We start from the raw sequence: 12,903 nt of genomic DNA, 5'->3' as shown, positions 1-12,903 counted from the left end.
TCATCCAGGGACAGCTTCCTGGACTTCTTACAAAGGATGAAAAATGAAAGTTTATCTTTCTTCAAATGTTTTATTGAAGTCAGACAAGAATGTGACATTTCGGGTTGACTTTTAGACACCATTTACAACTGGCATTCACAAGATTAAATGAAATGCCAGCGTGATTTTCATTTACATTCTGTGAGATGAGATGATGTAAGGTTTGGAACAATCCACTTCTACCTTTCTCATTGCTCTTCAGATATAGAATGTAATGCTTATATTTTTTAATATTGCAAATTCTGACTCCGTTTCATCTGCGTAGTCTTATTATCAGCCTGTAACTGCTGATGTGCCTGCACATATTAGACTAAAGGTATTGACACTGGACTGTTTGAACCCAGCGATCGTTCTTTTGGTGAAACGATCGACTGATGACACCCCACTATAGTCAAAAAAGAAGTAGGCCTTGTTTATTATCTTATCCCGATTGTTGCTTGTCTACTAATGATGCCTTTTAAGGCTACTTTCCCACAATGAGCTTTTGCTAAGTTTTTGATGTTGCAGACGTTCTGCACCCATTAAGTAAAATAGGTTACTTGCAATTTTCTAAAAAAACTCACCAAAAGATCATCGTGGGAACCTAGCCTTGGAGAAAATTCTCAATAAAATTGTTCCTCCACTGTTATTGAACATTTGTTTCCAGTGTAAACTAATATAGTATGATTGTACATACAGGCAATTGTTCGTACAACAGTTATTGAACCATAAACCTACTTCTAGCCAATTTGTCTGAATACACCTTCATGGTATGGCAGAACATTTTACATATTACTCTTGCCATGGATTCCACCCTCCGCATTATAAGGGATATTTAGAAGCCAAGTCTAAAAAATGCCTTAACGAATCACCCCCATCAACATTTTTTTTTTATGCAATGTGATATGTGATTCTCGAGGATCCAGCGCACTGTTCTGCCCCTTTTATCAGTGACTTAACCATTCTTCAGACTCTTTTACAATGTAAGTCTATGGTGCCTTGTTCTGGCACATTACATGCACATATACACATTTTTAATAAGAAAAAAATATATAGATGGGAGTGTTTTTTTAATTTGTATTTGAATTGTTTTCCTGCAAGTATGTTGCTTTAGGTAGTAACCTAACCACACCTGTACCCAGTGGCATAGCATGTGTTGCCAGCACTCCTGGCAAGGCAAGTATTACACCCCTTAACCCAGTAATGACGTGCCCCAAGTGTAATAATGCCACCTTTGTGCCGTCCCCCTCAAAAAATACTTTGTTGTTCTAAGAGTTCATAGAAGAACCCAGCACAAGTGCAATGCAGTCACATCATTGTGCCACCTACGCTGGGACCCTGACGTCTTGTAGGTCTACAGTAGTCTGCAACTTACAGAAAGAAAAATGGTAGGGCCTATGGCTACCTACTGTATTACAGGAGCCCACTATGTTGACAATATAAAAAAATAAAACCTAAGAGATGAAAACAAAATGAGCAAATATCCCGCAGTAAATAAAGTGTCAAAATGACGTAAATGTGAATATGGGCCGAGCAAGACCGAGACCCCAACTAATAGACACCCAGCCATGGGGAGCTATATAAATGTAATGTCCAGCTCAAGGAAAAGGGAGGCGCGTTGTTGCCATTACCGGTCAAACTTGCACAGCAAAAAGTCCACAGTGTGTGCATTGTCCCGAAACTTTTTCGATACTGACAACACTGCTACTTAATATTTTTTTGGACTTTTGCACACCTAAGACTTGCCATACAACGCACCTGCCCCTGTGACCATCATTGTTTTACGCCTTTGCTAGTACCCTGGTGCCTGACAAGCCCAAAGAGACACAGGAACGTAATATTGCTCTTGCCTTGGTTTGTATTTTAGCAAATCCAATGTGAGTAATCTGAAAGTCATCATTTCTTTTTTTACCTTCTTCGTGATGCAATTGGCTGAAAATAAATATATATATTGAAAGCTTTCAGTCAAAGCTTAGCCATAACGGTGTTTTTTGATAACGCATAATTATACATTGTATGAAATCTCATCTTATTTATTCTGTTCATGTTTCACTGCATGTTTCTGATATAAGCTCCTCTTTTACTAGGCAGCGACATGTCCTGCTTGGTCATATCTTTGGCATCTTAGTGCAGGACCTTGTTAGAATGAAATGTGTTAGCGGCCGCTCTGCCTTGCTTAAAACTGAGCAGGATTTATCGCTTTCTATTTAATTCCCACCTTGCGGACAGCGATTTCATGTTGGGCTCAATTTACTTGTCTTGCATTGCCCTCTGTGTCATCTCAGGAATATATCACAATTTGTTTTGCAGGTTAAAAACGGCGTCGGAGGAGCTTGCACAGACACAGCAGTCACTCGTAAGCAAAGAGGAGCTTCTTGCTGAAAGAGAGAAAGAGATCGAAGAATCTGCAAACGCTTGTGAAAGAAAATCTGAGTGAGTTTCCTGCGGTTATTAGCTAAGGAAAGGCCATGGTTAAAATAAATGTTTATTTGTCTCTGTCAACAACAAAAACACATTAAGGGTAGTCTGTCACCCCAAACTCGCAGTATAAGCTAAGCACATCGCCTTTACTGGTCTAATCACTACCGCCATTTGCAGAAACTGCAGTAACATTTACCCTTTAATGACCAGTGACGTTCAGTACATATTCTTCACAGGTAGCGCTATGGTGTATGGGGTGGGCTCATGAGCTGAGCCTGCATCATTCACTGCCCATACTGACTATTAATTAGTCTAAATCTGCCGGTAAGAACAGCGGCCTGAGTGAGCTCAGATTGCTGCTATTAAGCATTTATATTCTGCTGTTAAATCCCTTCCAGCGGCATTTAAATGTCGCAGTTACCTGTATGTTCGTGCACCAGCTCCCAACAGGCCCCTCATAATGCATTTGTGTAGAATTGATGGGATTCTATTGTAGCCGTGGACCTGCTGAATTTCCCAGTGAGTGTCATCATAGGTTAGTCCTCCTGTGAAGCTCAGCCTGTGGTATTGCAGTATATAGCATAAGCGATCAAATGATCGCAAGTTCAAGTCCTGTAGGAGGACTAAAAAACTAAGGTAAAAATAATAAAATAAAAGGTTCAATATAAAATAAACAAAAAATATGCATGCACTCTTTTATATCATGCCCATTTTCCCCATTCAGAAATAAATAATAATAATAAAATATACAGTGGGTGAAAATAGTATTGAACACGTCACCAATTTTCTAAGTAAATATATTTCTAAAGGTGCTATTGACATGAAATTCTCACCAGATGTGAGTAAAAACCCATCCAATCCACTCAGGCAAAGAAATCACACCATAGATGTCCATAAATTAATTTATGTGTAATAACGAGAAATGACACAGGGAAAAAGTATTGAACACATGAAGAAAGAGAGGTGCGAAAAGCCATGGAAAGTCATAAAGCAATCCTGCTGCTTAGTGAAAAACTGTCAGCTGGTTCAACTGATGGCCTATAAAAAGGTGTCTCTTTACCAAGGTGGCTTACAAAAATTAACCTTCTAAAATGTAACCTGGCCACAGCATATCATGGACGTCACTTTTGTGATGCCACACTTTCCTGGAGCCTCCTGAGTTAACCATATGACGGAGGGGAAACGCATCAAGGCTATGTACAGCAAGACAAGCTGATGAATGGATTAGTTATTTAGAGTTCTTGCTGCTTATTTATGCCCTTGTATACTCTTCTAGTTTATCTGGTGTGAGCCCCATTTGATAGGCCCTTACACATCTACTGCTCTGGTTTGAGTTTTTAGGGTTCTAGATTATCTTGCTTGATTAGCATCATAGGACATAATGGGGTCAACTGTTGCTGAGTGGGGGGTGCCATTTGTGTTCACTATAAGGTTCAACCTCCGCAGGTAGGTAGGGCTTTACTCTAGGGCATACGTGTCAAACTCTGGCCCGTGTACCAAATATGGCCTGCAGGGTGGCTTTATTTGGCCCGCGACACCAGAACCACCACCCCTATATGGGATCATTATTCTGCAAGGAGGACTATGTGGGGCCCATTATTCTGTATAGAGGACTATGTGGGGCCCATTATTTTATATGGGGGACTATGTGGGACCCATTATTCTGTATAGAGTACTATGTGGTGCCCATTATTCTGTATAGAGTACTATGTGGTGCCCATAATACTGTATGGTGGACTATGTGGGGCCCATTATTTTATATGGAGGACTATGTGGGGCCCATTATACTGTATATCGCGACTTTGTCCAAGTTTTTCATTTTGGACCTCTGTGTGTTTGAGTTTGACATCCTTGTTCTAGGGCTATCTAGGGAAATATACAGTATATTACGCTTTAGCAGGGCTTGATTTTGTTCTACGCATATATGAAAATATTTTTTCTGTAGTAATACCTATTTAATACTATATGTATTTAAGATAAACTGCACGATCTAGTGTGGTATTTGATTTTTTTGGGGGCTTTTTAAATCTATTTTTTTTTAAATTTTTTATTTATCAAAGGGCAAAGACAATACATCCGAATACAGTCATAAACAAAAACAACATCCCAAGACATACAAAGGCTCACCGCCCGAAAGCCTCTGGTACCGAATCTTAATCCCCTATTCGTACTGTCCGGCATCGTAGAAGCTCACATAAGAACTCCCTAGTACCAAGCATAGGTGGATATATGTATCTTGGTGGCCCAAAAGTGGACCTTGCATAACTCAACGTGAGTGGGATTATATTCAACAATTATAAAAAAAAATATTAACTTACATTAAACAACATAATTTTATTGCCCCATTTTTATGTGGTCCTACCCATTTATGGAGAACCTATCTATCCACACTTGTCGATAGGGCCAGCGGCCATAGACTACCGTAGTGCCAGCTTCTGGTCTGAGCCCGAAGCTGGTTATTGAGGAAAGAAAAAGGAAAATATTTTAGAGGGCAGAAAGGGTATAGAGAAAAGTATAGAGAAGCGAAAGGAAGAGGGGAGGGAGAAGCTGCAGGGTCAAGGAAAAGGGGGAGGGCAGGGGGGGGGCTGTCAGGGAACGAGGTTAGTCTCCATAGGAAACTGTTCAATCCCCCAGCCGCAATAGAGGATACTCTGTGGAGGCTTTAAAGTCGGACCACTGATGCCAGGTGCCAAAGAACTCCGTATAATTATTCTTGAGGGATGCAGTCAGATCCTCCATCTGCATCAGGTCATTTATTTTATTCACCCACATGCTAATACTCGGTGGAGAGGGGGACCTCCAGCACTGCGGGATGCAAGCTCTAGCAGCCATCACCAGAAAACGTATAAGGGAGACTTTATAAGTCTTCGTCGAGTAAGAGGAAAGTTGGAGCAGAAAAAGCTCCGGACCCAACTTATGCTCCGTCTTAGTGACTCGGCTTATTATACTCTTTACATCTGCCCAAAAACTATTCAATTTCTCGCAGGCCCAAAATACATGTAGGAAAGTCCCCTCCTCCTTCCCACTCCTCCAACAGGTTGGCTCTACAGTTTGAAACATAGAGTGGATCCTCTGGGGGACCCTATACCATCTGGTCAATATTTTGTAGTTCGCCTCTTGGAGGCTGGAGCTAATTGTGGTCTTATGGGCCAAGGTCAGAATTCGCTCTCTCTGTTCAGGGGTGAGTTGGATATGTAAATCTCGTTCCCAACACAGTAGGGAACGTGGTGGGGGTAAGACCTCCGAATTAACCAGTATAGATTTTATCACCGATAACGAGTGGTAAAGGGGTTCCCGTTCCAAAAAAATTCTCTCAAATGTAGTGGGTGGACCTGAAAATAACGAGGCCTACGGGAGGGATTTCAAATAGTGTCTCAACTGCATCATCCTCCAGGGTTCTAGTTGGGACAGTGCTAGTCCCGACTCTCATCCAGGTAGAGTCCCTGATGAACTGTCCCACTCTGAAGTGTCCCTCCACGATCCATGTCCGATAAATCTGGTCTACCAAACCAGGTCCTAAGTCAGGGGATCCGAGGATTGGGGTCAGGGGTGACGGGTAAGGAATTAAACGTGGTCGTATCCGTGTAGAGGAGCAGCATCGCAAGGTGGGACCAACAGTAGAGTGGTCTTTCAAGCCAAGGTCAGCAACACTAGGCAACCACGGAAGGGCCTGCAAGGGGATGTCCGTGAAGCTCTGCTCTATGCTCACCCATTGTTTAGTCAAGCCATGCCTGCACCAGTCTACTACCCTAACCAATTGTGAAGAAGCATAATAAGTTTTCAGGTCTGGAAGAACCAAACCCCCTTTTGACTTTTGTCTGCACAACATGGATCTGGCCAGTCTGACCTGTTTTCCTGCCCAAATAAATCTGGTTTGAAGAGAGGAGAACTCCCTAAAAAAGGATTCCGGGACCCTAATTGGAATTGCCTGTATGAGGTAGAGGGCCCGCGGAAGAGTGTTCATCTTCAGGATTTCACACCTCCCAAACCAAGTAAAATGACCCTTTGACCATCTAAGACAGTCCTCCCGCAACTTCTTCAATAGAGGCACAAAATTCGCTCCATACATCAGGTCCAAGTCGGCTGTCAAATTAATTCACAGATATTTTAAGGAGGACCCCGCCCAGCGAATCCTAAAGCTCGACCGAAGACTCGTCATCGTCTTGTCAGAAAGATTTATATTAAGAGCCTCTGATTTGGACCAGTTTATCTTAAAGTTGGACAAAGCTGAATATCTGTCCAGCTCGGACAACAGGCACGGGAGGGAGACCACTGGGTTGGTGATGAAAAATAAAAGGTCGTCAGCATAAGCTGCTATTTTATGAGAGGTTGCTTGGACTCTCGGAGCCGTCACGTCTGGATTACTTCTTATGTGGCGCAGGAGGGGCTCCAGTGTCAGAATAAATATCAAAGGTGAAAGGGGCCAACCTTGTCGCGTGCCATTGAAAATTGGAAAACTTTCCGATTGCACTCCATTTACTCGTCCATCAGCCTGTGTCAAACTATAAAGCGCCTCAATCCAGCGCGACACAGAAGGTTTTAGTCCTATAAATCTTAGTACTTCTCTCATAAAATCCCAATTGACCCGGTCGAATGCCTTTTCGGCATCTGTAGAAAGTAATAGCAGTGGAATACTGTCTGATTTCGACCTATAGATAAGGTTCAGGGCCTTCACAACAGTATTGTCCCGAGCCTCTCTCCCCCGCATGAAGCCCGTCCGGTCTGGATGGACTATGTCTCCCATAAGGCGAGATAATCTATTTGCCAGGATTCTGGTGAATAATTTCAGATCTGCTTTAAGGAGGGATATTGGGCGATAACTGGTGCAGTTTAAGGGATCTTACCCTCTTTAGGAATAACCACTATGTTAGCCCTAAGAGCATCCCCAGGGGCACAGCCTCCGGAGCTGCCGCAACATTGTTAAAGGTAGATAGAAAGGGGGAGGAATGCTGAGGAAGCAGCTTTTTGTAATATTCCACCGGAAGGCCATCAGGACCAGGAGCCTTACCGTTAGGCGATTGGCGTACAGCCTCTAATAATTCCTCTGCCGATATGGGGTTCTCCAATGCGTTTAAATTGCTTTCTGAGATTTTAGGCAGACCCGAGCTTTCAATGTATGCCCTCATCTGTAGTCTAGTATCATTACAGCCGCCCGAGGAGGCCGCACCCCCAAGGGAATAGAACCTAGCGTAATAATCCCTAAAGGCTGAGGCAATCTCAAGTGGGGTAGACACCACTTTGTTTCCAGCATCCAGGACCTGGGGGACAAAACCCCTCGCCCGCTGTGTTCGCAAGGCCCTAGCCAAAGTCTTGCTAGATTTATTCCCGAATTCATAAAAGTGTCTCCGACACCTGGCCAGGGAAGCCTTAGCTCTAGACATCAATATCGCCTTCAAACGCTCTCGCCCCTGCAGGAGAAGTGCAAGAGTCTGAGGATCTTGTCGGGCCTTGTGACTCGTCTCTAGTCTATGAATCTCTGCCACTAAGCCCTCCACTTCTCGCTCCCTCTCTCTCTTCAAACGCGCCCCATGCTTTATAAACACACCTCTGATCACACATTTGTGTGCCTCCCACACCACATTGGGCGAGCTGGCCGTCCCCACATTGTGCTGAAAATAGTCTTTTAAGGAGGAAGCTACGTCTGTCATTACTATGTCGTCCGCTAGTTGGGAGGAGTTCAGAACCCAATGATTACTTTTCACCTTGTAGCCCGTCATAGCTATAGTAAGTGTCACCAATGCGTGGTTGGAGAATGTAATCGGATCAATAGTCACATCTAACAGGGAACTCAGGTCTGAATGTTGCAGGAAGAAGTAGTCCAGACGTGAATAGACATCATGTGCACTTGAGTAAAAAGTGTAATCCCTATCCCCAGGATGTGTCAATCTCCATGTGTCTATAAGTTGATGTTCGTATAGGCTTCTCTTTATCCGCTTCAGAGCGGCCAAAGACATCCCTGCGGAGCCTACAGAGGCATCTCGTAACGGGTCGAGTACAAAATTAAGGTCACCCCCTATCACCAGCCTATCCTCTCCAAATGCTTTTATCTGTTCAAGGTATCCGAGTAACGAGGGACATTGCTTCGTGTTAGGCTGATAAAGAGAGACAAATGTGAATAGCTGGGAGTCTACTTTCCCCTTGAGCATTGCCAGTCTCCCCTCTTGGTCTGATCGGAATTCAATTGGCTCCCAGCCCAGTGAGCCGGAAACCAAGATAGCGGTTCCTTTAGATCTGGGATCATCTGACGGGGAGTGGTATACAATAGGATATCTTTTTCTGACAATTTAAATGGTTTATGGTCGTATAGTGCGTCTCCTGTAAGAAGACCACATGTAATTTTTTTTCCTTAAAAGGTGCAGAAGTATCGATCGCTTACCTGGACTATGTAGGCCTTTCACGTTGAGAGTACCTGTCTTAAGTTCCGATGGCAGGATCCTGGTATTGGTCTCCATTGTGAACTAAGGATGTAGGAGAGACTTCAGGGAATAAGGGGGGAAGGAGGGGAGCAGCAGAAAAGTTTAGTCCGGCAGCAAAGAAGAGGTGGAGAAGAAATAAAGGAAGGAGAAATGCAAAATGAAAAAAGGAAGAGAGAAAGAGAAAATAAGATGCAGAAGTTAATGGTAGAAAAAGCTTATATCAAGCTTGCAGACTTCGGTACCGGCCTGAGTCTACAATAGGGAAACTGGAGATCGGGTAAATCACCACCACGCAGTGATTGGACCCCCCAAGCCCAGAGATATTTTTTTTTCCCCATATCTAGGAGTGATCCCCAGCAGCCAATCTAGGCCACTGGTCTCCTCGACTGGGAGTCATAGTCTGTCGCCTATATATCTAGAGCCGTATTAGCCCCGCCTCTAGGCAAGAGACAATTGTACATGTCTATATAATATTCTATTGAAACTCAAGTATAAGTCAGTCAGTAGTATGTAGAAGGGAGAACCCATATCCATATCTATGCTGCCCCGGTACCTAGTAAACCCCTAGAGCTATATAAACAAAAATCACATAAGTAATACAAAAGCCATGTGGGTATCTAGACAAGGAGGCAAATGAAATCAACAACAGGCATAACATATGACCAACCCTGAAGGGTCGAGGACTCTGTAAAAATACAAAGTCCAGAGAGACAGGAGCGCAGGCATCCCTCGACTTCTCTCAAGTGGGAGTGACATCCTCCTCCCTAGCGCTCGATGGCTCCCTCTCCGATGCCCGACGACGTCTCCTCTGGGGGAGTTTGGGAGGTCGTCCTCTGTTGCTCCCCCCCCCGAAGGGGGCCATAGTCCCCTGGTCGTATTGTCAGCCAGTCTGGAACATCAATAGGATCTGTATCCAAGAATAGAAACAAGTCCGGAAGTTCGTGGCATTTTTTGAGGAGAAAGTTATCTGTTCCCTTGCGTATAATCACATGAAAGGGGTGCCCCCAACGATAGGATGCTCCCTCCTCCTTGATTGTAACCAATAGGGAGTATAGAGCTCTTCTCATTGCTAGGGTGCGACTTGAAATATCTGAGAAAAGTTTGATCTTGGCCCTGTCGAGCTCCACAGGACCATGTGCCCATGCTTTTTGTGTTATAGTGTCCTTGTCAGTAAAATAGTGGAGACGGCACAGGACATCTCTGCGGGGGTCAAGCGAGCCCCGACCTGGGCGGAAGACATGTGAACACGGTCAAAGGAACAAGGCGAATCTTCTGGACGCTTTAAGACTTAATTAAAAATTCCCCTGTAGGTATCCTGCAGTGTGGAGGACGGCCAGTCCTCTGGGAGACCTTTAAGTCTTATATTGTTTCTTCTATCTCTGTTCTGTTGGTCATCAAGGATCAAGTATAGGTCGTTCCTTTGTGCATCAGCGTCCTCAGCTCGCTCCTCCAAAGCCTGGATTCTACGTTCCAGGGAGAGGTGGGCAGCTTCAGTGTCGGTCACTCTAGTTTTCACAGTGTTCAAGTCCTTCCGTACAGTCTCTATCTCCTGTCTATAGGACTGCTCCAGCTTGGAGATAGCGAGATCCAGATCTGCCTTGGTTGGGAGAGCCAGAATCAAGTCTTTTATAGCCTGAAAGTTTATGGACTCTCCTGAACCCCTGAAATTCAGGGGCAAGCTGGGCGCCCTCTCTTCTCCCCCCACGTGTCTCTCATGGATCTCCATCCCTACATCGTCAGAGGATCCAGACTAGTGAAAGTCAGAGGTCAAGGGAGTTCTGGGGGATGTGGGGCAAAATTCCCCAACCTCATGTGCCATTATGATGCCCTCCAGGCTGTCTGTCTCAGGGCCGGTCTCCTCCATGTGGACCCCTATAAGTGATGTCTGCGTGAGAGGAGCCGCGATTTCTGCTCCCTTCTCTCGGCCTCTCCCCGGGACTCCTCTCTCCCGCTCCGCAGCAGCGAGCAGCGGTGTCCCCGTTGGGATCGTCCGGCTAGGTGTACTCACAGGACTGTCTCCTGGCCCTGACGGCTGTACCCGGCATCCACTCGCTGCTCCGCGCTCTCCTCTCTTCTCTCTAGTGGCAGCCTTCAGGGGAGAGGGACGCTGCGACTTCGGCGCCATTTTCCCCCCTGCTCCGAGCGCTTGGAATCCGGAGGACCGGATAAGAATCCCGCTATGAAGCTTTGTGAGCGGGAGCCCCCGGAGGCAGCAGAGGAAGGCCCCAGAGTGTGACCCTTCCGTCCAGGCGGCATAAAGCAAGTTACTGCAGGCGGTATTTGTAGTTAAAATCCGGGCTTGAGGGGAGCTCAGGCGACGTGCGTCCTCATTCCATGGCAGTCAGGCCCCGCCCCCTTTTTAAATCTATTAATAAAAGTTAAATGTTAGAGGGTTAAGCTATCACTGCCCCATATATACTTTTGTGAACTTTCATTACCAAAGTGCCACACAAGAAACGTTTCATGATGGGTAAAACCAATGAGCTGTCTCAAAACCTTAGTACTCTTATTGTTGCAAAACATACTGATATCATTGGTTGTAGTACAATTTCTCAACTGCAAGGTTCCAGTGAGAACTATTGGGGCCATAATCCGGAAGTGGAAAGAACATCATTTCATTATAAATCGGCCACGACCAGGTGTTCCCCGCAAAACTTGAGACAGAGGAGTGAAAAGAATTATCAAAAGAGTTGTCCAAGAGCCAAGGACCATCTGTGGAGATCTATAGAAAGACCTGAAATCAGCAGATAAAATTGTTTTTTTAAAAAAAAAAAAAAAAAAAAATCACTTAAGTCATGCACTAAACCTCCATTGCCTGTATGCACGCTCACCACTCAAGACTGCATTGCTGAAAAAAAAAGCATGTTCAAGTGCATTTAACATTTGCTCAACAACATTTAAACAAGCCTGTGAAATACTGTTAGAATATAGTCTGGTCACATGAGACCAAAATTGAACTGTTTAGATGCCATAATACACACCATGTTTGGAGGCCAACAGGCACTGCATATCACCCCAAAATCACCATACCAACAGTGAAGTTTGGAGGTGGGAACATCATGGTGTGGGGTTGTTTTTTCAGCATACGGCATTGGCAAACTTCATATTATTGAAGGAAGGATGAATGGACAAATGTACTGAGACATTCTTGATAAAAATCTGCTGTCGTCTACCAGGATGATGAAGATGAAACGAGGGTGGACATTTCAGCAAGACAAGGATGCCAAACAGACAGCCAAGGAAACTCCCAATTGGTTTCATGGAGAGAAAATAAAACTGCTAGAATGGCCGAGCCAATCACCGGACGTGAATCCAATAGAAAATGTATGGAAGGAACGAAAGCTCAGAGTTCATAGGAGTGTGTCTTGCTCTCTTTGTGTGTCTTGCTCTCTCCCTCTTTTTCCCAGTGACCCTGAGACTGCTCAGGGCACAGAAAGCCAATGTGAAGAACAGTGTCCTAAGTCTTTTGGCCATGGTGTACTGGGCACCCTAATTAGCATATTTGATTATCTTTAGGAGGGAGGCAGTGACTAATATACTGAAGGCGTGATTATTTTTTTATAGGGGCTATATATACCCTACAAGCAGGGCGGTGGAGTCGGTATAAAATGGACCAACTCCGGCTCCTAAAATATATAATAAATTGGGTCCAGTAGTTCAATGCAGCTTGTGGGGAATATTTTTCCCACAAGTCGGAGGTTTGGCTTACCGACTCCACAGCCCTGCCTACAAGACTATGAGCTTAGTTTATACTGTCAGTTTGGGCTTCCAACTTAGAACTAGAAATATCCACATGATTTACAGATAAAGTCCTGCCAGGTGAGCTGTGTGCTTATGCACGAGGTGCAGTTTAATGGGAGTCCTCCATCTCTGATGGCTCTGTGCAAGACCAGTGGAAAGCCAGGTATATGTGCCCTGAAGCCCTTGGAGAGATATAATATATATATTATAGCCCTGAAGATAGACCACACATCCGCCACCACTCGATCTGAAGCTCGCTCATGGACATGCAAGGTGAGCATCACTAAGGACACAACTGGCCGCCTTC

At 44.6% G+C, this 12,903-nt stretch overlaps 1 protein-coding gene across 2 annotated transcripts in view; it reads left to right on the top strand.

Annotated features, from left to right (window-relative positions):
• FER (FER tyrosine kinase) overlaps window positions 1–12,903 on the top strand; it is a 340,421-nt gene that overhangs the window by 93,300 nt on the left and 234,218 nt on the right. For both annotated transcript variants that reach the window (XM_073677555.1, XM_073677564.1), the window contains exon 10: window positions 2,329–2,451. In XM_073677555.1, the coding sequence (XP_073533656.1) occupies window positions 2,329–2,451 (123 nt within the window). The remainder of the gene's footprint in view (window positions 1–2,328; window positions 2,452–12,903) is intronic.

The sequence above is a fragment of the Phyllobates terribilis genome, unplaced genomic scaffold (assembly GCF_046119375.1).
Source record: "Phyllobates terribilis strain yellow unplaced genomic scaffold, ASM4611937v1 Scaffold_1__5_contigs__length_1240528914, whole genome shotgun sequence".
In the NCBI taxonomy this organism is placed as follows: domain Eukaryota; kingdom Metazoa; phylum Chordata; class Amphibia; order Anura; family Dendrobatidae; genus Phyllobates; species Phyllobates terribilis.
Note: the sequence above shows the minus strand (reverse complement) of the source record. Positions and strands in the feature narration are given on the sequence as shown.